The 24,782-nt window shown below is 39.5% G+C and overlaps 1 protein-coding gene across 2 annotated transcripts in view; it reads left to right on the top strand.

The window, feature by feature from the left end:
- Window positions 1-24,782, top strand: part of MARK1 (microtubule affinity regulating kinase 1) — a 115,851-nt gene that overhangs the window by 25,636 nt on the left and 65,433 nt on the right. For both annotated transcript variants that reach the window (XM_042924934.1, XM_042924935.1), the window contains exons 2-3: window positions 22,139-22,339; window positions 23,519-23,572. In XM_042924934.1, the coding sequence (XP_042780868.1) occupies window positions 22,139-22,339; window positions 23,519-23,572 (255 nt within the window). The remainder of the gene's footprint in view (window positions 1-22,138; window positions 22,340-23,518; window positions 23,573-24,782) is intronic.

Here is a 24,782-nt window from a genome sequence, read left to right on the forward strand (position 1 = left end):
TTGATACAAACCCTCAAAAAGTGGGGATAGAAGGATCATACCTCAAGATCATGAAAGCCATATATGAAAGACCCACCGCTAATGTCATCCTCAATGGGGAAAAACTGAGAGCTTCCCCTCTAAGGCCGGGAATACGACAAGGATGTCCATTCTCACCCCTGTTATTCAACATAGTGTTGGAAGTCCTAGCCTCAGCAGTCAGACAACACAAATAAAAGGCATCCAAATCGGCAGGGAGGAAGTCAAACTTTCACTCTTCGCAGATGGCATGACACTCTATGTGGAAAACCCAAAAGATTCAACCAAAAAACTGCTAGAACTGATCCATGAATTCAGCAAAGTTGCAGGATATAAAATCAATGCACAGAAATTGGTTGCATTTCTATATACCAATAATGAAGCAGCAGAAAGAGAAATCAGGAATTGATCCCATTTACAATTATACCAAAACCCATAAAATACCTAGGAATAAACCTAGCCAAAGAGGTGAAAAATCTACACACTGAAAACTATAGAAAGCTTATGAAAGAAATTGAAGAAGACCAAAAAAAAAAAAAAAGGAAAAACTTTCCATGCTCATGGATTGGAAGAACAAATATTGTTAAAGTGTTGATACTACCCAAAGCAATTTACATATTCATTGCAATCCCTATCAAAATAATACCAACATGCTTCACAGAGCTGGAACAAACAATCCTAAAATTTGTATGGAACTAGAAAAGACCCTAAATAGCCAAAGCAATCCTAAAAAAGAAAACCAAAGCTGGAGGCATCACAATTTTCAGATTTCAAAATGTATCACAAAGCTGTATTCATTAGGACAGTATGGTACTGGCACGAAAACACTTAGATCAATGGAACGGAATAGAGAACCCAGATATGGACTCACAAAATTAGTATGGCCAAATAAAATAAATTTAATTTATGACAAAATTAATAAAATTAATTTTATATTAATTTTATTGTCATAAATTAATAATTAATTAATTTATTTATGTCATTAATTAATAAAATTAATTTATGACAAAATTAATTTGTCAAAAATTTTTGACAAAGCAGGAAAGAATATCCAGTGGAATAAAGACAGTCTCTTCAGCGCATGGTGTTGGCAAAACTAGACGGCAACATGCAGAAGAATGAACCTGGACCACTTTCTTACACCAGACACAAAAATAAACTCAAAATGGATGAAAGACCTAAACGTTGAGAAAGGAAGCCATTAAAGTCCTAGACGAGAAAGTAGGCAAAAACCTCCTTGACCTCGGTTGCAGCAACTTCTTACTCAGCATGTCTTCAGAGACCAGGAAAACAAAAGTAAAAATGAACTATTGGGACCTCATGAAGATAAAAAGCTTCTGCAAGGTGAAGGAAACAATCAGCAAAACTAAAAGGCAACCAGCAGAATGGGAGAAGGTATTTGCAAATGACCTATCAGATAAAGGGTTAGTATCCAAAATCTGTAAAGAACTTATCAAACTCAATACTCCAAAACCAGTCCAGTGAAGAAATGAGCAAAAGATATGAATAGACACTTTTCCAGAGAAGACATCCAGATGGCTAATAGACACATGAAAAAAATGCTCAGCATCACTCATCATCAGGAAAATAAAAATCAAAACCATAATGAGATACCAACTCACACCTGTCAGACTAGCCTTAACTCAGGCAACAACAGATGTTGGTGAGGATGCGGAGAAAGAAAAACCCTTTTGTACTGCAAACTGGTGTAACCACTCTGGAAAACAGTATGGAGGTTCCTCAAAAAATTAAAAATAGAACTGCCCTGTGACATAGCAATTGCACTATGAGGTATTTATCCAAAGGATATAGGAGTGCTTCGAAGGGGCATATGCACCCCAGTGTTTATAGCAGCGCTATTGACAATAGGCAAATTATGGAAAGAGCCCAAATGTCCATTGACTGATGAATGGATAGAGAAGATATGGTGTGTGTATGTATATTTTATATGTGTATATATATATATGTGTGTGTGTGTGTGTGTGTGAAGTATTAATATAACATACATACACATATATAATAAGTATTACTCGGCAATCAAGAAGAATGAAATCTTGCCATTGGCAATAATGTGGATGGAACTAGAGTGTGTTATGCTAAGTGAAATTAGAAAAAGATAAATATCCCATGATTTCACTCCTATGGGGAATTTAAGAAGCAAAACATGAACATAAGGGAAGGGAAACAAAAATAATACAGAAACAGGGAGGAAGACAAGAGACTCTTAAATACAGAGAACAAACTGCGGGTTGCTAGAGGGTTTGGGGTGGGGGGATGGGCAAAATGGGCAAGGGACGCTGAGGAGGGCACTTATTGGGATGAGCACTGGCTGTTATATGTAGGGGATGAATCACTGGATTCTACTCCTGAAATCATTATAGCACTATATGCTAACTAACTTGGAGATACATATATATATATATATATATATATATATATATATATATATATATATATATATATAACAAATGGAAGACTTTACACAAATAGAACATATGCCAGCTTGGAGCAGAGAAGAAAATCCAGTAGAAGGAAGAAACGTTGGGGGGGACGAGGGGGGAGGTAAATAATCACAAAATAAATAAAATTAAACTCTCCTGTGTAAAGAAAGGTTTTCTCAGCTTGTGTAAAAACTAGTAAAACCTCACTACAACTATTTAAAGGTGACTAAAGCTTAATGACAATGAAAGGAAAGGTGATAAAAACCTGGTATATTAATGTTACTGTCAGATCAAAAAAATAAAGAACATTATTAGAGATAAAGAAGGTTAGTAGCCTAGGGGCGCCTGGGTCGCTCTGTCGGTTAAGCGTCCGACTTCGCTCAGGTCATGATCTCACGGTTCCTGGGTTCAAGCCCCGCGTCGGGCTCTGTGCTGACAACTTAGAGCCTGGAGCCTGCTTCAGATTCTGTGTCTCCCTCTCTCTCTGCCCCTGCTCATGCTCATGCTCTCTCTCTCAAAAATAAATAAACATTAAAAAAAAAAAAAGGTTAGTAGCCTAAATCATCAAAGATATTATTCACAAGGAGCTATATTCAGTAATCTATAAATATATAACAATGTGCCCCCATATATTAAGCAAAAAAATTTTGATATGTTAAAGAAATTGATAAATAGATGGTCTTTAACAAACATCTGTAATGATAAAATTAGTAAGAATAAACAAAAATTGAACAAACAGAATAGGTTTTATTCATGTGTAAAATTGTGTACTCCAGACAGAATATACTCTTCTCTTTGAACATATATAGAACACTTCAGCTAAAATACAATTAGGATGAAAATGTATTACCCTTATGGCACAAATTAGAAAATAAAGGACTGAGAATTAAGTTGTGACTATTTTAGAAAGGAAACTAAATAGGTTCAGGTTATTTTTGAGGCTTAAAGAACAAGTTAAACATAAGGAAAGACATAATGAAAATGAGAGCAGACATTAATGAAATAGAAAAACAAAGGAAGCAGAGAAATCAGTAAAGCTGGCTCTTTGAAAAGATGCAGAACTAGAAAGGGGTGCTCAGGACAGGGCGCTGGTCCATGCCAACGTTCTGCGCTAGAGAAGAGGCGCGAAGGGCACTTAGGAAAACCTGGGGAGTGTTGTATTGCTTCTCAAGGCCAAGAGAATAAAGAAAAGGGTCAACGGTGTCACAGGCAACTTGTATTTTTTGACCAGAGGTAACCGATAACCTTGACAAGACCCGTCCCAGTGAAATGATGGAGATGAGCCTGGCTGGCGTGGGTGGAAACAAAGATTGAGAAGTGGTGACAGCAACTTACAAACAACTGCAAAGCCTTCTTTGCAGAACTTTTTAATGTGGAGGGAAGCAGAGAAATAGACTCAAGAGTTGGTGGGGGCGGGGGAAACTTGTCATCCTGGGAGAATCTTCTCTTAAAACGACAACAAGGGGATGTTTATATGCTACTCAAGTCCATTTGTGAGGGAGGAATTAGTGAGGCAGGGGAGCAAGAGCAAGTGCAGGAGCAAAGCCCTTGAAAAGGCGAGACTGAATAGGGGCCAGACCAGGGGAGGGGGCTTGGGTCTTTGGTGACAGCAGGGACATTTCACGAAGGCTGTGGGTGGACTGTCGTCGTGATGTGAACACTGAGCATCTCTGCATTTGTTTCTGTATTAGTAAACTATTATTAAGCAAAACATCAGTTGGCAAGTGGGGCTATGAGAGGAAGGAGGAGAAAGGATGACATGAAGGTTGACAGAAGGGGAAGGTGAGCGTCCTCACGGTAGAGAGGATTGTCAGAGGACTGAGTCCTCGTTTGGGGTTTGAGGCCATAAACGTAAGTGAAGTCAAGGAGCCCACTTGTATGTGCGTGTAGCAGTGTTGAGTTGTTGAGGTGCGGGTGCGGGTGCGGGGAAGGAGCACGGCGGGCTCTCACGGCGTGAAGGTTTTCCAAGCACAGGCAAGAGGTTGTGGAAAGCAGGGCAGTTAAGGATGTTTGCAGGGCGGTGTGCTTGTAGTGAAGGATCCTGGCACACCATGTGGGAAGGCGATAAGGGAGGACGTGGTGGGAGTGAGTGGTAGTGAGCACGGGGGAGGACTAGTGGATCAGAGGTTTTAAGGTTGAAGAAAGCTCTGAATATTCCAGTGCGGGGTATTGGGGACAAGAGTTAACTGCATCAAATAAATGCGCTAAATGCTCTGAGCTTCTCTGCGACAAGACTTAATCGGAGAGGATACGTGACAAGTAAAGTCACAAAGAACAAAGTCAGGAGCACTGTTTGATAGTAGTATTTATTTTAGTTTGTGACAAGCTTTAAGCATTTTCTGGAAAGGTCCATACCACTCTTAAACACATGGTCAGAAGAATTTTCTTAATATTGTCTGAGTTACAATTAAGATCTGCTGGATAGTGTAGACAATGGTTACAGACAAGTGGTTAATGAAAATTGGGCTTGGGTGAATGAAGGGACAGTGTGTTAATGAATAAAAGATCAAGTTTTCTGCGTTTGGAGTTTGGCCAGGCAGCTGTTCATTGTATTCTGTTTACTTCTAGATATTCTAGATTTCAGAATTTTACTGATAAAATTTGTAAAAACAACCCCCCCACCTCCACATGAAACTAAAAATGGAATGGGGTTGCCATCCTTTTGTAAATGGAATGGGGTTGCCAACTTTTTTTGTCAAGTAAGTGGGGAAAACTTACCACGAGCTATTAATATAATTACTTAAAAGAAAGGACCGCACAACACCAAACAAATACAAGAACTTGGCCTTAAAAAAAAGGATGGTTCTTGGGGCGCCTGGGTGACTCAGTTGGTTGGGCATCCTACTTCATTCAGCTCAGGTCATGATCTCGTGGTTCCTGGGTTCGAGCCCCGAGCTGGGCTCTGTGATGACAGCTTAGAGCCTGGAGCCTGCTTTGGATTCTGTGTCTCCCTCTCTCTGTCTCTGTTCTGCCCCCGATTGCACTGTGTCTCCCTCTCAAAGGTAAATAAAGATTTAAAAAAAAAATTTAAAAGGATGATCCTTTTAAGAGGCACCATTTGGCAATTTTATACTAACATACATTTATACATACACCCAAATATATTTTCCTTAGTTTGCTTAGGACCTGTGTAAATCTCCACCCATGTGGGTACATTTCAGAACCACCTAACTTGGGGTGGGGGGCGCCTGAATGGCTTAGTCTGTTAAGTGTCTGATTCATGATTTCGGCTCAGGTTATGATCTCACAGGTGGTGAGTTCGAGCCCCGCGAGAGGCTCTGTACTGACAGCATGGAGCTTGCTTGGGATTCCCTGTCTCTCTCTCTCTCTCTCTGCCCCTCCCCTGCTCACGTGTTCTTTTTCTCAAGAATAAATAAATTAATTTTAAAGAAAGAAACACCTCACTTGAGAGAACCTAGGCAGATGCCTTTTGGTGATAATGTTACCAGCACAAACAGTAGCTAAGGTAGAATCTGAGCCATAATGAGTGAAGGACTTTGAAGAGCCTCACAGAATCATGTGAGGTTTTCCACTAAATGGTCAGGATCCTCTACAAACTCCCGCCCCCCGCCCCAACCCAGTACATTCTGTACATATCCGTATCCCTCCTTACACTGCATTTAAGTAGGTAGCCTGATCAGAGGCAGGCGCTAGGCTTAAGGTACAAACCTCTTGGCTAATTGGGATAGTCTTTCATTGCTATATCTGCAGAATGTGGTTCATAGAGTGGTGCTCAATAAATGTCTGAGATGAGCCTAAATGAAATGAAATAATCTTTATGAATGGCAGCTCCCAACAGTGGAAGGAAAAAATCTTTTGAAGGTAAAGTGATGCAATTTTTGACTTTGGTGAATAGTAAATCTGCAAAGACAATGAGAAAAATTACTTAAGGAGATAACACAAAAGCCTGAATTATTTACCTGAATTAATTACCTGGATAACAACGGGTAACATTTATTGAATGCTTACAGAGTACCTCACTGTATCGTGTATTATTAATCCATTTACTCAACAAATATTTATGGAGTTCCTCCTTGAGTTTTCTGGGCACTGCTTCTAGCTAGGCATGAGGGGTGCAGAGAAAAGTAAGTCAGACACATTTCTGCTGTTACAGGGGAAGTTGTATGAAAACAAGTACTTTCTAAAAAAATAACAATGTTAGATAGCAGTAAGCAATATGAAGAAAGTAAAGGAGAGTTAGAGGGTGGAGAGAAGCCCTCAAGAAGCTGTTTTAGGAACAGTGCTCAGAGAGCACCCCTCATGCAGTTGGGTGACAGTTGAACTAGCTCTTTGAAGGAGGTACTATCATCACATCTTTTTCCACTTGTGGTAACCCAGGAATACGCAGGTTCAACAACCTGCTCAAGGTCACACAGCTAATAAATTGCAGGGCCAGGATTTCATTAAGCCAAGCAGCCTAGCTCCAGACCCATTTCTCTTAATCACCATGCCAGAGGCTGTAGAAATGAATAGTCAAGTCATGCTTTCAATAGAAATGTTTTGTTTGAACCCAGCCATTTTTTGCTTTCAAAAACTGATAATCCAGCGTGCCTGGCTGGCTCCAGTGGAGCATGGGGCTGGTGGTCTCAGGGCTTTGAGTTCAAGACCCATGTGGGGTATAGAGGTTACTTAAAAAGAAAAATCTGTAAAAAAAGGAAAAAGAACACTGTTAATCTTACTTAGGTAGACTGAATGCTTTCCATTGTGTGGTCTTCCTTTTGGCCATTTCATTGTCAATTAGCACTTCTATTAGAGCACATCACTAGCAAAGAGAAGGGTCACCAAGTAAAATGGATTACATGCTTCTTTATTAAAAACATTAGCTTGGTGAGGGACAGAGCAGAAACCGTTGCGTAAATGGCTTTTAAATAGCCTTGCAATTTAATTTCTCCCTGTTTTCTCTGATTTTCACTTAATATGGATGCTTTAGAGTTTGTTTCATGATTTTTTTTGTTTTGTTTTTTATTTTGGGTTTTTTTTTTTTTTTTTTCGTCCAGAAGTTCCATTAGTGGCTCAGAGTGAACCTGTATTTAACTAAAGGTTGTGTGTGGTCGCAACAGTATCAGAGACCAGATCAGAGAGCCCAGACACAGACCTGTGTACTTTGCGTTCCACACATAAGCGAGCCTGTTGTAGGCCAGGTATCTTATACAAAGTGTTTTGCTTGAGGTGAGACAAATCAGCACTCTCTCTGCCCTCTGGGGATGTACAATTAATTATTTACTTATAGTGGTAATTGCTGGAAAGGTGAAAGTCCAGATGTATATGCAAATTGTTTCCTATATATATTCTCCAAATAGGTCCCATATGGTACAAGGTGGGTAAAAGAAGATTTACTGAATTACAGCTCTGGTGGCCTGAGAATAACTGTTTGATGTTGGGAAACAGCTCGCGCTGACGGGAAGACAGAGCCGCGTGTCGTATACCCAGCTTACCGATTGCTATATCATAGCCAAACTGTACTGGTTGTTCCCACTAACCTTGAATGTATAGGGCCATTTCTTATAATTACATTTATTCCTTCAGCAGTTAATACTTAGCAGTTAACAGATGATCAATTAATATTTGTTAAATTAAACTTAATAATGTGATGATGTTGAAGTGTAGTGGTTTCATTTGATTCCTGAGAAAATACTATTTTTTTCATCTTTAAGGCAGTTTATGCAAATACCAAAGGGGAAACTCTCAAAACAGTTTCCTCTTTATTCTCATTCTCTTCTTACAAGATTGTGGGGTTTCTTTTTCTCTCATTCTGGTTTTTCTTTTTCTTTTCTTTTTTTTTTTTTTTTTTTGTTTTTGTTTGGTTTTGAGGGAGGAAAATTCTATTATAATTTAGGTCAGTACAAAGCTATCTATTTTATGCAAAAGGATATAAAATCCCAAGTGTGTACCATTCTGCTTTTATATTTCAGTAAGGTATTGTTTGATACAGCCCTTGCATTAAGAATGGGATAGTAGATGTGAAAAATGGGTATAATTTGGGGGGGGGGGTGCGGAATTACTACATTTTAATCACATCACTCAGATATTTTTCCATTTCTTTCTCCCTGAGCATTTAAGCCATAGTGTGATCACAGATGATCAGTTTTCTTAGCAGTAACCATCGCTTGGAGCCTGTGGATCAGCCAGTAAGTGATTTCAGGTTGATGCCACTACAGTGAGTTCATTCTGGAAGCCCCCAGCACCCTGGTGGTACTATCTGGAGAATATTCCTTTAATACTTGCAGTGGTGAACTGGCCCCAGTCTCAACTTGTTGGCCTTGTCCTCAGTGTTCTGCAGAAATAGAAGCAGATACTGAAAGAGGAGAGTGTGCTTGTATTTGCGCTGTTCTGTGAGGGTTGGCTCCTCGGTGAGCCCTTGGTCTTGGGTCTGCTGCGGAGGGGTATTTAGAGCAACAAAGCATAACTGGGAGTGACGGGAGGCAACGGCTTCCCAGTCGAAGTTCTAGCCATGGACTCTGCCCTGCCGCACTGGCCAGTGAAGGAGACCGATGTGATTTGTCCTTGTCCCTATCCTAAGGTCTTTCGTCAGGTCTTTGATCTCTTCCTCTTGGCACCTTGCTTTTAGCTATTGGCGAGGCTGACCAACAGCGGGCCTCTGGCATCAGCAGAGTCTGCCTTGTAAGTGATGAGCCGGTAAGGACACACGTTCTCTGTACGCACTCAGCTCCACGAGGGACCCTCTCTCCCTTCACCCTCCAGTGTCTAAGCAGAGATACAGTGTTGGAGTCTTGTACGTGCAGTTTGCCTTTGAATAGAGAGTTTTATCTAGACTTTCTACTTGCTTAAGAATAGTGTGGGTGGATTCTCCTTGATTTACCTCTTCATTTAGTGGAAATAGAACTCGAACTGACAGCCAGGTATAAGTGCTCATAGGTTCACAGTCTCTTTTTAGTTCTTCAGCAGCCTGAGGGATGTGGTGAGTGGTAAGGAAAGGGAGACTGGTGAGGTTGGGGCAGAAGGGAACAGGTGACCTCAGGTAAGGTGTATTTTTTTTTTAAGGTATATTTTCTTGGAATGATTTTATGAGTATTAAGGGTTTTGGCATTACATCTGACCCACAGGGGAATGCTTCTTGGATTTTGGTCTTTTTTAGAATGAGCAGATTTACCATCCTTTTTACTAGTTAGGAAGTTGAGTTGGAGAAAGGTGAACTTACCACTCGATTCTTTTTTCAGGCACCAGATAGTAGCTTTCTTGCCATTTCTCCTGCGGTCTGCCTATGTATCTGGTCATCAACCCTCCTATTTAGGGGTCATTAATAAGATCCCTCTGAAACTGTTCATTTGCCATTTTTTACTTAATTTGGAGTTGGAAGAGTGGGGTTGTGGCTGCATGATTATTATGCTGTAACTTGTTTCTTTTCAACTTTACTAATTGTGTGGGTTCTACAGAAGTAATTACGCAAGTGTGCTGTAATTCTACTATTTACCCTCAAAGCTGCACTTCAAATTTTAATTTTTTAATGAAATTCCCTCTTCTTTAAATTTTTTTTAACGTTTTTCATTTATTTTTGAGAGAGGGAGAGAGAGAGAGAGAGAGCGCACAAGCGGGGCAGGGGCAGAGAGAGACGAAGATAAGAATCTGAAGCAGACTCCAGGCTCTGAGCCGTCAGCACAGAGCCCAACGTGGGGCTCAAACCCACGAACCATGAAATCATGACCTGAGCTGAAGTTGGACACTTAACCAACTGAGACACCCAGGAGCCCATAAATTTTAATTTTTAGCAGTCCATCACCTTAACCACCTGGCCACCACGTCCCCTAAATTTTAATTTTTAAAAACACATCTCCATCTATGTGTATAGTAATGAACATCTGAGTTTGAATCCCAGTAATGCAACTAATTATTAGATTGAATTTTGGGAAGTTATTCAACCTAACACAATGTATAGCCCAGAGTGGGCATTCAGTAAATGCTGGTTCCCCCTTCCCTTTGCCTATTCTCTTAGGTAAAAAATTTTAAATCGCTTGTTTCATTATATTGAATGGCTAATATATATGCGTATAGAACAGGACTCCAAACATTAAAAAGTTACATTAGGAAGAAACAATGTTCTACTTCTGTTTCCACATTTTCACCTTCCTAGAGAGAACTGCTTATGCTGTGTTTCTTGTGTAATCTTTGGGGCATATTCTATGCTTATGCTTATGGAAACCTGTGATGCTTCTACACGCGCACACACACATTTACAAAGAGCATACCGTACGTACATAACCAGTCCCCTACAGATGGACATTTGTGCTTGCTTTATCTTTTGCTGTTACAGAAGGTAATAAATATCTTTGCATGCATTTCTTTTTTTAAAGCTCATTTGTGATTCTGTAGAATAAATTATTGCAAGTAAGTTTTCTAGTGCAATGGTTATGGAATTTCTTTAATAATAAATACTGCGAAATTCCTTTATGTAGAATTTGTATCAGTTCTCACTCTGAGCTATATAATATACAAGTGTATGTATTTGTACTACAGTTTACTTACCAGTACTGTCAAACTCTAATCTTTATTAATCTGGTAAATGAAAAATAGTATTTCATTTATGTTTAATTTATGTTTAACTTTTGATTGACTTATGCTTTCATATGTTTAAAAATCCTGTATATGTCCTTTTCTGTGAACTATTTATAGCTGTCCTTTGCTTATTTTCATTTTTCTCATGAGTGTTTTTTTTGCTGATTTAACAAAAATTTTACTATGAAAAAATGAAGCATTTGCCTGTCGCATGTTACAAATATTTTTTATCAATTTATTATTTAACTCTTTGATGTAAGGAGAGTTTTTAAAAGAATTCGGTGCATTTTTTTCTTTAATTTTATGACGTCAAATTTAACAAAAAAATTGAGGTGAGCACCCAGGTGACTCAGTCAGCTGAGCAGAGTCTGATTCTTGGTTTTAGCTCAGGTCATGAGCCCAGAGTTGAGGTGGGATCGAGCCCTGTGTCAGGCTCCTCGCTGAACATGGACCCTCTTGAGCTACTTGAGATTCTCTCTCTCTCCTTCTGCCCCTCTGCTTTCTCTCCCTCTGCTTATGCTCACTCTCTCTCTAAATTAATCACTCCTGGAGATCCAACTTAATTTGTTTCTGGTTGTTACAATACCATTTGTTGAATTCTCTGTTGACTTCCTTATTGACATGAGATACTAACATTGACATTAACATATCAATGATTCTCCTTTGTACTTGTGTATATTCCTTAGAGAAACTTTTGTAAAAATTCTGTCACCTGGAAATTCTGTACAATTTCCTCTTTTATTGTTTTGTCATTCATGGGTCACAGTCCAATTGTAATGATTTTCTGGTTATCAGTAGATCATGATTCTAAAAAATTCAGCCTTCTTGAACAAATCTGGAAATAAAGTGGGGAAATGTTCCTTTGTACCTATTCTATAAGCTGTTTTACATATAAACCTAAAGAAGCTGCAACAACTCAGAAGCTATTATCATCTGCCCACCTACCTGAAAAAAATTGAAACTAGAAAAAAGCAAGTCTGAGAAAGGGAAACATAGGGGTGTAAGAAACTACTGTTGAATAATGTAACCAGTGAAAATCATAGATAATTAAAGGTTCATTCTAGTAATGTGGCTATGAAGTTTAATGCAGTTCTTTAAAGCATTTCAAAAATAGAACAGGCACATGTAAAAATAAATCCTAAAAACAAAAAGAAGAATTCTTGGTGATTTTTAATGAAACGTTCTATACTAGTTGCGCCTGCCATCTGTCCTTCTGGTTCCGCGAATCCAGCCGCCCGTACCTCTCTGACTGCAAGTACCTGGCTGTTGAGTGGCTGTCTTAGCGAGTCTTGCCTTAATCATTTCCTCGTCTCATTGAGTCCTCCAGTGTATTGGCCTCTACTTCTCTCCCTGTCCATCAGCCCTGTCTTCTCCTTCACTACTCAGGTTAGACTTTAGGATCCATCATTTCAGTAACTCACAAATAGCTGAACTCCTACTTGTTTGTCAAACCCAGACCAGGATGAACTCTTACATCTGCTTCCTCAGTAACCTGTCTATGGGCATTTGAGTATTGATGAAGAAAATGACACAGTGGGACAGGTGAGAGCCAAATCAATTTGTGGTCACCATTCTCAACTAGACTGTCAGGACTGCGCAGCAGCCCTACTAGGCTTCTTTGGTTCGCTCGTTTTTTTCCTCTTTCTACAGAGATTATTTCAAATCTTTGCTGCTCTCTGCAAACCTGTGCGGCCTCTCTTCACTCTTAGCAGATGAGAGTGACACGAGTCACACAGTGAGAGACGTCGCACTGGAACTCCCTCAGCTTCCTACTCTCTCCAGTGTTCGCACATTTCCACATCTAGGCCTGATTTCTCTTCCTTTCTGCTCATTACAGGGAAGAAGTGTCTTTCTTCCTGAGTAAGGGCCACATGTGCTCTGGGTCTTTCCGCTTTCTGGGAACTCTGTCTTTCCCCTCTCTTGCCTCATCAGCTTCCCTCTCTGCTGGATGCTGCCCTTGGGATTTAAGCATGTTCAAGTGTCTCCCGTCTTAAAACAAGCAGATGAACAAGAACCTCCCTCACCGTGCCCCTCTTTCTTCCCCAGCTGCCACACTGTTGCCTTGTCTTCAAAGTCAAACTTGTCAGGGCCCTTACCTGCCCTTGCCACCTCCTTTTCATTTGCCACTTTGCCCCTGGCCCACTGCACCTTGACTTTTACTCCTAACATTTTTTAAATAACTACCAGTAGACTAGACATGGGAGGTGGGGCTTCCGAATCATTAGAAAATAAAGGAAAAAAGAAAATGCAATGAATATAGGAAAAATAAAACACTAAAAATACAAAATAAAATTTTTAAAGCTCCAAATATGTCAGTAATTGCAGTGAACTTGAAAGGTTAAACTGTACGGTGTGATCTGTTTTCCTTAACAGTCTAGAAAAGGTAAAAGTATAATATCAGAAGGCAGATTGCTGAGAGGAGGGCATTGTCAGTGCAGGGCACAGGGAACTTTTGGCTGTTATGCAAACATGTAAACATGATCACATGTTTTACATGTTAATTGTTGTGTTTCATGGCTTTATGTTTGCCACAATGCGTATATTTACATTTAGTGATTTTAATTGGGTGTTATCCCACCATGAAGCTGACAAAAAAAATTTAATAGAAACAGAATAACATACTACTTGGCTCCTAGTAGTTTGTATTTACAAGTCCTAATCATGTAAACACAATACTTCGTTAACTGAAAATGTGATTATATTGCATTAGGAGGATGACCAGAGGGGAAGGGCAGCTAAAAGATCTTAATCCTAATTGACCGTTAATGGGAAATTGAGAGAATGTCTAAGACTGATGAACCAAGAATTAGCAATGAAAGCAGTTTGTTTAGAAACACCTAAGCAAAAATTGGAAGAAAATGCCAAAGGAGAAGCCTCTAGGAGGCAGACTTGGTCTGGAAGGGGCTGTAGGGGGGACTGATAATTTGTTGGCAGCCTGTTAGAGTTCCTTTACTTTTTTGACCTTGTGCCTATATCGTTTGAATAAAAATTAATTTTAAAACGTGGGACAGTGCATAATTAAAAAAAAAAAAAGAGAGAGGGCGCCTGGGTGGCTCAGTCAGTTAAGTGTCAGACTTTGACTCAGGTTATGATCTCTCAGTTCACAGGTTCAAGCCCCGCATTGGGCTCTGCGCTGACCACACAGAGCCTGGAGCTTGCTTCAGATTCTGTGTCTCCCTCTTTCTCTGCCCCTCCCCCATTCATGTTCTGTCTCTCTCAAAAATAAATAAAACATTAAAAAAATTTTTTAGGGGCACCTGGGTGGCTCAGTCAGTTAAGCATCCAACTTTGGCTCAGGTCATGATCTTGCAGTTGGTGAGTTTCAGCCCCACTTCGGGCTCTGTGCTGACAGCTTGGAACCTGGAGCCTCTTCAGATTGTGTGTGTGTGTGTGTGTGTGTGTGTGTGTGTGTGTCTCCCTCTCTCTCTGCCCCTCCCCTGCTTGCACTGTGTCTCTCTCTCTCTCTCAAAAATAAATATTTTTTTAAAAATTAAAAAAAAATTTTTTTTAATGCGGGCCAGTGCACTGCTAGAAATAACTATAGAAAGACCAGAAATGGACGTTGAACCCAGCTTAGCTGAAAGGGAGTGTGGAAGCTCTGATAGGAGGGATGGCTTTTCCCGGGAGCTGGTGTCCTAGCTGAAGGCAGAAGGGTGAGTTGGGGCACACCAAAGGTCCTGGCAGAACGTCACTGGTCATCAAGGATGTTTCCTTGCAGCCTCTTTCACTCCAGCAGTATTTGCAAAAGAGGCTTACTGATTTATTGCATTTTCTAGCTTTATATTCATGCCAGTGGTGGAAAGACAACACAGATCTCTCCTCTGTGTATTTTTCTCCTTAAAAAGCATTGCTGGTCTGTCTAGCACCACTATCACATCGAGTGTTTGGTGGGATATTCTTACTTGTTTCTGTTTTTTTAGGGGTTATCATTCAGTGCTACTCCGTGTTTTTCAAATTTGGCGATAAATTGTGATGTTTCCGAGTTACCTTTTCCTTCCTTAATATCTCTCATTGACTGTGATGAGAATTCATGTTGTTGCATGATACTGGCAAAGATTGTCTTTAGGTTCCTTAGACCTATATTAATAAACTGTTGGCCACTGTTTTCCACTGGTATCCTGCTTTTAAGGTTTTAAAATCACTCCCATTTCTGACTCCTAAAAACAATCAGATGAAAGATCACTTAGAATATAAAAGTTCGAAATACTGTGCAGTTCCTTGTTAAGGGCAGGCAGGGTCACCGTACTGTGCACTCATGTGGCACATGTCAGGGGGCTGTTAGGAAGTTTTGGAGGCAATTTATTTTAATAATGACCATCTTAACAAATTTGTTGGCATCTCATTGAAATAAGCTTTGATATATGAGATAAAATTGATTTTTTTCTATTTGTAATTTAAGTGGGATACCTATAATCAAAAATAACACTTAGTGGGTCCATTCATGCAGCAGCCACTGTTTGAATGATTAAGAATGATAGGTGCTCGACCACTTAGAAGCTCACAGTTTATTTACTAGGAGGTAGTTTTAAAAAAAAAAAGGCAACCACACTGTAAGGTATTAAGGGCTGTGTAAAGAAGCATACCGGGGCGCCTGGGTGGCTCAGTCAGTTAAGCGGCCAACTTTGGCTCAGGTCATGATCTTGTGGTTTGTGAGTTCGAGCCCCACATCGGGCTCTGTGCTGACGGCTGAGAGCCTGGAGCCTGCTTCGGATTCTGTGTTTCTGTCTCTCTCTTTGCCTCCCCTGCTCACACTGTCTCTTTCACTCTCAAAAAGAAAAAAAGAAATGTCCCAAGTGCTGTAGGGAACATAGGCAGAAAAGCTACAGGCCTTCCATTTTCAATAAGTATTCTTTTTCTGCTATTTACAAGTTTTTATCACTCATAAAGCTACTGTTTTTTACTGAAGCCATTCACTGTTTTGCCATTTAAAAATGAAAATTCACCTTGAAACACTGACTTGAGGAAGGAAGGAGACATTATTGTATGATAACATAGTATAATTAAGGAAGTATACCATTGGGAGAATTTTTATTGTCTGGCTCCTCACGAAATAAGCGTTAGTCATTATTAGTGATATGTTCAGTCATGTTTTCTTTAAAATTTTTTTTTTAATTTTAGAGTGCGGGGGAGGGGCATAGAGAGAGGGAGAGAAAATCTTGAGGAGGCTGCACACCGAGCACAAGGCCCCCCATGGGGCTCGATCTCCCGACTGATCATGACCTGAGCCAAAGTCAAGAGTTGGATGCTTAACCTACTGAGCCACACAGGCACCCCTGTAGTCGTGTTTTCTTACAAGAAAGATGTGACTATTCTTTAACTTGTCCTTTGATAAAAATCCAAAGTGGTCATCCTAAAGAGAACTAAAATCATACCTGTGTACAGTTTTTCAGTAAAGTAACTTGGTACATAGAGCGACAAGGATGTTGAGAAGGGTTCTTGACCTGGAGTATGTGCACTGTGTGCTTCGGGAACTTTTGACTTAAGTTGGCAGCGTTGTTCAGATCGCCTTTACCCGTTGTGTTTTGTGTGTGTGTGTGTGTGTGTGTGTGTGTGTGTGTGTGTGCGTGCGCGTGTGTGGTTTTTCCTTTGAGAGAGTGGTGTTAAAGTCACGTCATGGTCGTGGATTTGTGTACTTCTTTTCTTCTGTCATTTTTGCTTATTGAAAAACTCAGTTATTAGGCACATAGATGTTTACATTTAGGATTATTACATCTTCCTGATGACTTGGCCCTTTTAATCACTATATAGTAGGTCTTTTTACTTTGTTGGTTCAGTTCTCCTTGTACTGAAGTCTAATTTGTCGGATATTATTATAGCATCTCTAGCTCTGTTTTGCTTAGTGTTTGCATTGTATATTTTTCCCCATAATTTTACTTTCAGTCTATCTGTGTATTCAGACTTAAAGTGCATCTCTTGGAGACCGCGTACATTTGGGCCGTTTTAAAAAATTAATTTGATAATCTCTTTGAATTGTCAGTTTATGTTAAATATAATTATTGATCTGTTTGGTAAGTGTAATATGCTCTGTTTTGTTTTTGTCCCATCTGTCTGTTGTTATTGTGTTGTTCCTCTCTTCTTCCTTTCTTGCCTCCTTTTGAGTTAATCGGTATTTTTTAGTATTCCATTTGAATTCCTCTGTCAACTTCTTACCTAGGTCTCTGGATTTTTTCAGTGCATTTTTTTCCAGTGGTTGCTCTAGAGATTACAGAATACGTTTACATATTATTACAGTCTACCTAGGACTACTATTGTACCAGATCAGATAAAATGTAAGGATTTTGTAAGAGTATTTTAATTCCCCTGACCTTTGGACTTTTATTTTCACATATACTCACATCTGCTTACACTATAAACTCCATCATATGGTGTCATAATTTTTTGCTTTAAACACTCATATGTCTTTTAAAGAAATTAAGAAATAAAAAAAATCTGTACCCTTTTTCTACTCACCCACATATTTATTCCTTTCCAGAGCTCTCTATTCCTTTGTGTAGTAGCTTCAGTTTCCATCCTGGCCACTTCTCTTCAGCCAGAAAACCTTTCTTTAGCACTTTATATAGCATATGTCTTTTGGCAGCAAGTTCTCTCATCTCTTGTTCATCTAAAAATGTCTCTATCTTCTAGTTTGAAGAATGTTTTCATTGGATGAAGAATTTGGGGGTTCCATTTGGTTTTTTTGCAGCACATCAAAAATCTTTCACTGTCACCTGACCTCCGTTGTTTCTGATGAAAAGTGGGCTGCCATTTGTATTGTCATTCCTTTGGATGTATTGTGTTGTTTCCCCCACCCCCACCGGGGCTGCTTTTAAGGTTCCCCTTCCAGGGCACCTGGGTGGCTCAGGTCATGATCTCATGGTTTGTGAGTTCAAGCCCTACATCAGGCTCTGTGCTGATGGCACAGAGCCTGCTTGGGATTCTCTCCTCTCTCTGCCCCTCACCTGCTTGTGTGCACTCTCTCTGTCTCTCTCTCTCAAAATAAATAAATAAACTTAAAAAAAAAAAAGTTTCCCCTTCCCTCCTAAACATGATTTTTAGCAGCTTGACTGATAAACAGATACATAAAGGTTAAACAGTTTGCCCAAGAATGCATAGCTAGTGAGTAGAAAAATTCATTTCAGTTGATGTTGAAGGCAGGGAAAACTCTGTTATTATTCAAGAATTGGAGTATGGATCCATGGGATGCAGACTTGAAGAGCCAATGAAACTATGGCATTTAAGGACGTAAATATGCTGCACACTCAGGGCAAGCCGTGGGGTCCCTTTGCCCCTGCTGCAGTAAGAATGAGGGAATTCACGGTCTACTGGGTTGAGTGGACAACTTGAAGAAAGAAAAATGCCAAGACCTAAACTTGTATTTTCAGCTTAAGATGGGGACTAAAACTTGTAGCTATTCTATAATTAAGCTAACACAATTTCTTGTATCTACTAGCCTTAGGGCTAAGATAGTTCTTAAACTCACTGTTTGACCCAGCATGAGCTGAATTCATTTTCTTGCCAGGTTTTCTGTTTGAGAGTTAAGTGTTGATCAGGAAGGAATGAGATCGGTTATTCCAAACTCTCCTTCAAAGAGTTTCTTGGGGAGAGAGTATGCTCGTAAGTGGTGCTGTGGCAATCTAAGAAAGAAAAAAGGCGGTTGTGGAGGGGGGGTGGTATTTGTTTGAATGGGTGTTTTATAATCAGAATTCTATAATATAAAATATTTTCCCTATATTCTATTTTATTTGTAATATAAGACTCATATAAATGCGTTCTGAATAAATTGGATGGCTCATAAAATGATCATGTTTAATGTTGAAAGTTAAGAGATCTTATTTTTAAAAAGGATTTTGGAGAATATGCTACCTTTTCCAACTCAGGGGGTGGGATGAGAAGGAATACTATTTCTAGATGAGCCCTCTGTCTTCTCCTCTGCTTTCCAGGTACAGACACAGCCATACCTGTGCTTGTCCACCAGTCTTCTACTCTGTTGGTAGAATCTGCCAGAAATAATTTAATCCTGCATCCAAAAATACATGTTACCCTAGGGGTCACTTGTTATCCAATGGGCCACATCCAGCCTTTTGCTGTGTTTTTGTATGGCCCTAAACTAAGAAAGGTTCTTATATTTTTAAGAAGCTTTAGGGTGCGGGGAATGAATATGCAACAGAGATAGCATACAGCCTACAAAGCCTAAGATATTTATTATCCAGCTTTTTATAGAAAAAATTTGCTGACCCCTCTTTTTCACTGTACTTGCTGGAGATACAAAAAAGTAAGGATTCTGCCCACATATAGCTTATTTGATCAAGAATTTCTCATTAGGGAATTGATTATATAACATCCCCTTCTTTTTTTGTTTGTTTTTGAATTTGAACATGTCTGATAAGCATCTCTAAATTATTCATTGTGCTCTCATGTTTACCTCTGAATTTAAAAATAGTGATAGCTATGTGTATCAGCTGACATTGCTGTGTAACAAACCATCCCAACACTCAGAAGCTTAAACTAACAAGCATATATAATTTCTTAGGAGCCAGTGGATCATCTGGGGAACCAGTTGATTTAATCTGGGCACAGCTGGGAATGGTTCTGCTCTGTGTATTTCTCATCTTCTGGTGTCAGCCCAGGCAAGTCCTTCTCAAGGTGATAGCAGAAGTTTGAGACCAAGCTGAAGCACAACAAAGCCTCTTGATGACTAGTTTGGGACTAGCTATACTGTTACTTCCAACTCATTCTTTTAGCCAAAGCAAATCATGTGAGTGAGCCTCCAAAGAGTGGGGAGCTTTCCCCTGCCTTCACTGGGAGGACATTGGAGAGTTACATGGCAAAGGACATGGAAATTTGAGGCCAGTAATGCAGTCTGTCATAATATGGGTTAGCGCCAGGATGTGCCTTGCAACTAGCATTGGGAGGTGGGTATCATACCCAACAGAGATAGGGACAGGAAGGAATCATTCCTCAGAAGTCCTTCTCTGTGGGGCATCAGGAGCACAGGGGCCCTAAATTCCTTCAGTTTAGCTTTTATTTACTGAGTGTCTTCTTTGTGCCTAACACTGTACTAAGTTATGGGACTTAGGGAGCTTCAGGTCTCACCGTGAAAACAGACCATGGACACATACTTAGAAGATGGTGTGACAGTTCCAGTAGTAGAAGTTTTTACTGGATATAGAAATAGCAACAGAAGAGAGAGGGAGTCAACTCTGCTTGGTGGAAAGACATAGGAAGCGTTGTTGAGGAAGAGATAAAATTAACTCTTGAAGGATGGACGGGCCCACAGTGCCTGCAGAACAAGTTCAGGTAGAGAAGTACTATTTATGGGAAACAGTACGGCAACCTGTTAACGCTTAGAAATTGATTGTAATTAACATCTGTTTGTGCTCGGATAATACAGAATTCTCTAAGAGCCAGTGAATAACTTTGGACTTACCCCTTTTTTACATTATTTATTGCGGTAGTTTTCACACTTCAGCGTGCATCAGAGTCACCTGGAGGACTTGTCAGGACACAGATTGCTGGGCCCGCCCCTAGACCTTCTTACTCGGTAGGCCTGGAACAGGGCCAGAGAATTTGCATTTCTAACAAGTTTCCGGATGACGCTGATGGTGCTGGTTCAGGGACAACCCTTTGAGGACTATTGATTTGTTGAGTCTTTCCTCTGTGTCTGGCAGTTTGCATTGTGGTGAGTGTATACAAATGAAAAGAAAACATCCCTGTCCTCAGATTGCCCGTGGTAGGGTGGCAGAGACAGAGAAGTAAGCGTATAATGATAGTACGGCGGGGTGGACGATGAGCTCCCTGAAAGCGCGGTGTGCAGTGAGAATGTACCGAGGGGGTACTAGTTCCCAGTGAGGCTAGAGGCTGCGGGTGTGTGTGAGGCACAGCGAAACCCATTCAATTCTGAGCCAAGTTTAAAAAAACTTGAAAGTAGAAGGCTCGTATTTTTACGGAGCCCCTTTGTTTGATTTTCTCCTTTAAAAAAAAATCCTAAAGTAATAACGAATAGAAAATTGACCTTGAGTCATGCTTTGCATGAGATTGGTAAATGGAGTCATCTTTAATGTTGCCCTTAAGAAATTTTCCGATCAAAATTTTTTAGACAAGCTTTTATTTAATATTTGTTTATTTAAGAAATCTTTACCTCCAAGGTGGGGCTCAAACTCATGACCCTGAGATCAAGAGTCTCATGCTATTCCTACTGAGCCAGCCAGGTGCCCCTAGACAAACTTTTAGTTGTATGCGGAAGATGGCAAAGGCTGAGTTAGTTACTTTGTAAATAAAAGATGCCCCCTTTCTTTTGTTAATTTGTGCTACTCATCTTCACCTATTTTAAAGAAGTTTGTTGGAGAAAGATATTAACGTTTATTATGTGTGAGTCTGTATTTTCACAACTGCTAGAAATGTATGTATTTTAGGATGCAGACAAAACTGAACAAGAGCAGAACAATCAGAAGTGATGACACACAGTTCACTAGGCAGGTTGACCTGGGGCTCCACGTGCTGAGCTCGCATTGGACCAGCTGTTCAGTGCGGTTGTAGGCTAGTGTGACACCGTGGGACAAACTGACGTCCTTCCCTGAAGAGTAGCACTGAGGAGGAATTCAGGGGACGTTAGGTCATGGACACAGGCATCGCTGTCTCTCTTGGTTGGGCACAGTGAGCTGAGAGAGAAGGTTGGGCAGGAATTGACTAGAAGGACACCTGAAGCAGGCAGCTGGTTGGTCAGCTGACCAAACTATATGCCAGCAAATGAAAGAGTGAACATGGCAAGTAGCCAGGGCGATTTGGAGAAGCCGAAATGTACTCATGGAGTCGTTTGTCTCGGCATTAAAGACATTCTGCCCTCGTAATGACACAGCCCAGACTGTGTTCTCATCTCATCCTAAAGGTATAGTACCCTTAGAGGAGTATTGGTCTATATGGCTTCTATCTATCTCTTTATATTTTTTTAATCAAAAACATATACCTAAAGTTATGCAGAACATTTCATTTTAAATAGTTCTGTTCCCTCTGGCAAACCGAGCTGAAGTCAAGTAGAAATTATAAATAGAATTCTTGCGCCTTAAAATTGTGTAGTGTGATGTATTTTTGTTGAAGTTGAATTACTCATGAAAATTATTTGTAGTCTTTTTAACTGCCCTTTTTAAAATATAACTTCATTAACAATGAAATCTTGTTAACCTCTTTCTTAGCATACATCTGTGGATGGATATACTGAACCACATATCCAGCCCACCAAATCAAGTAGCCGACAGAACATCCCTCGGTGTAGAAACTCCATTACGTCCGCGGACGAACAGCCTCACATTGGAAACTATCGTTTACAAAAAACAATAGGGAAGGGAAATTTTGCCAAAGTGAAATTGGCAAGACATGTTCTAACGGGTAGAGAGGTAAGTTTTCATGATGCTTTCTAATATTTACTTGGACCTCTCCAGAGTCTTTAAAGCTTTCCTATAGTTGATGCTGGGAATGAATGACAGTTGAAATATGGTAAAACACTGGGATGCATGTGAATGGAACATCCGTGGACACAGCCATAGTTGGCCTTTGAACGTTTAGAAAAGACTCCTCCCTTCACGTAGCATCTTTTGTAAATCAGGTGTAACTACAGAGGAGCTTTTCTCAGACTTCTGTCTGCATTATATGGTTTCTGTAAACATTTCTGACTACCGTTGTTCCCTGGCCCCAGGAAGAGGGCCAGGGAAGTTCACATTAATTATTGCCTCATGTAAATTGGGTATAAATGTATATAAAGTCACCCACTAATTTTTATCTATTTAGAGCCCACATTGCACAACTGTTATTGATGTTTTTCCTCAGGTAATAAGAGAATTGGGTTTCTAAAATCCCATGTGTTTTAAATTATGTGTATGTATGTAGAGAAAAAATTTATGTATTTAGTAATTATTATTGTTACTAATATTTATTTAATACTTTACATAGTAAAGACTAAAAAGCAGTATTACTTAATGTTTCCCTGCTCTAGTGAGGACATTGTGAAGATCTCAGTCATAATTTGTTTTTAATAAGTTTTTCCTTCTCTCTGTCCATAGTATCACTTCTGGTTGATCTTAGTCCACTTCTGGTTGATTTTAGTCCTCTGCCAGGAGCTTTTCAGACCCAGGCTCCATCAGGCAGAGACTTTGAGGACATTCAAATCCATTTGCTTACTTTGCTTCTATAAGTGAGCTTGAGCATTCAATTTGTCTTATATTATTCACGTGATACCTAACCTACTGAATTTACCAGCCCCTCCCCTCTGATAATTATAAGTTATTAAAATCATAAGTAAATGATTACCGATGATTTTTACTTTAAAAGGGGAGGCTTGGAAAAAAATAAGAAAGGTGTAATTTTATTGACTCAGAATCAGATGTGTTAAAGACTTAAGTCAGTGGGATACACAGTAAGGCTGCAGATTATCACAACTTCACCATCTAGTTATGTGAACTCCAATTATAACTATATTACATGTGGTTGCGAATGAAACAAAAGATTTTTTTCTTTGTAATTTTTTATCCATCAAAATATGTATTCTCAAACACAGTTTAATGATTCTCTTCTTTTAGGTTGCTGTGAAAATAATAGACAAAACTCAGCTAAATCCTACCAGTCTACAAAAGGTATTTAATTATTTTAATAGTAAGTAATTAGAATGTGAGTTTATTAACATGTGATCTTCTGTAAAGTCAGTTATCCTAAATTTCCTGTTAGGTAAGATACTATATTCATCAATATGTGAAGAAAACACGTGATGTAAAGCATTGTATTTAATAACACTTCAATTATGTTTATCAAGTGTTTGCTTGAGAAGTATCTACGACTCAAATGCGTGTACCATATGAGAGGAATTTACGTCTTCTAATTCAGTAGAGTAAAACTTTGTAACAAATGTGTTGAAATACTCAGGATTCTGCTTTGTTAAAAGTGTATTTATAGTTACATTGTCCATAGGTGGGTTTCCTTTTATTGCTTCACTTGCTTTACTTTCTTCTTCTGCAAGAACTAGTCTCTCAGCTAACTTCGAGTGAAAAGTAGGAACATTTCTTTAAACAGTGCCAAAAAAAAAAAAAAAAAAAAAAAGGAGGGAGAGGAAAAAAGGTAGTTAGGGTGGAAATTGCCCTGGTAATCCTAGAAAAGCTGTTTCAGGTTGCTTCATTACTCATGTGGGAAAAGTTTCACATATTCATTTTAGTACTTTAAGAATGAAGCAAATACTTTAACACTTACGCCATATATGTTGTTTTATGTAGTGAGATAGTAAAATACATTGTAATTTTTATTAGAACGTAATGGGATCACGGTCACATATGTAAATGTGACAAATAACTTCTGAGTTCCTCAAACAGAATCTTTAATATGAGAACTTTTTAGTATGGTGTGTTTAAACTATTCCTGCTGTGATTCTAACATCTAAATAAAAATTCAGGTCTGTGATAGCAAGACTTTCCGCTTGGCTCCATGCCAGATAAGTCAGGGTATTTTTATATACGTACTTCTACTCGGAGATCTGTGTTTGTACTACTTACTGAGATTCCTTTTAAGTTTAACAGTTAATGTGACTTTCCATAGCTTTGCTATTTCTGATCAGGGAGAACAGAAAGGTTTGCTGCATTCTTTTTCCTCTGTGACTGTGAGATGGTGTACCTTATGCCTGTCTTCGGAGAGAAACTTCTGGCACCAGTCTTTTAGCTAATCGTGATGCAGTTGTATGAGATAATGCATCTGGGCAGATGCATTATCCAAAGGTTGTCTTTTTCCCCGGGGTGGGGCTTCAGTGGGGCAAATTTTGCCACCCTTCTTTCTGCTGGGAATCTTTTAAAAGTGCGCCGT

Source organism: Panthera leo, chromosome F3 (genome assembly GCF_018350215.1).
Source record: "Panthera leo isolate Ple1 chromosome F3, P.leo_Ple1_pat1.1, whole genome shotgun sequence".
Lineage (NCBI taxonomy): Eukaryota > Metazoa > Chordata > Mammalia > Carnivora > Felidae > Panthera > Panthera leo.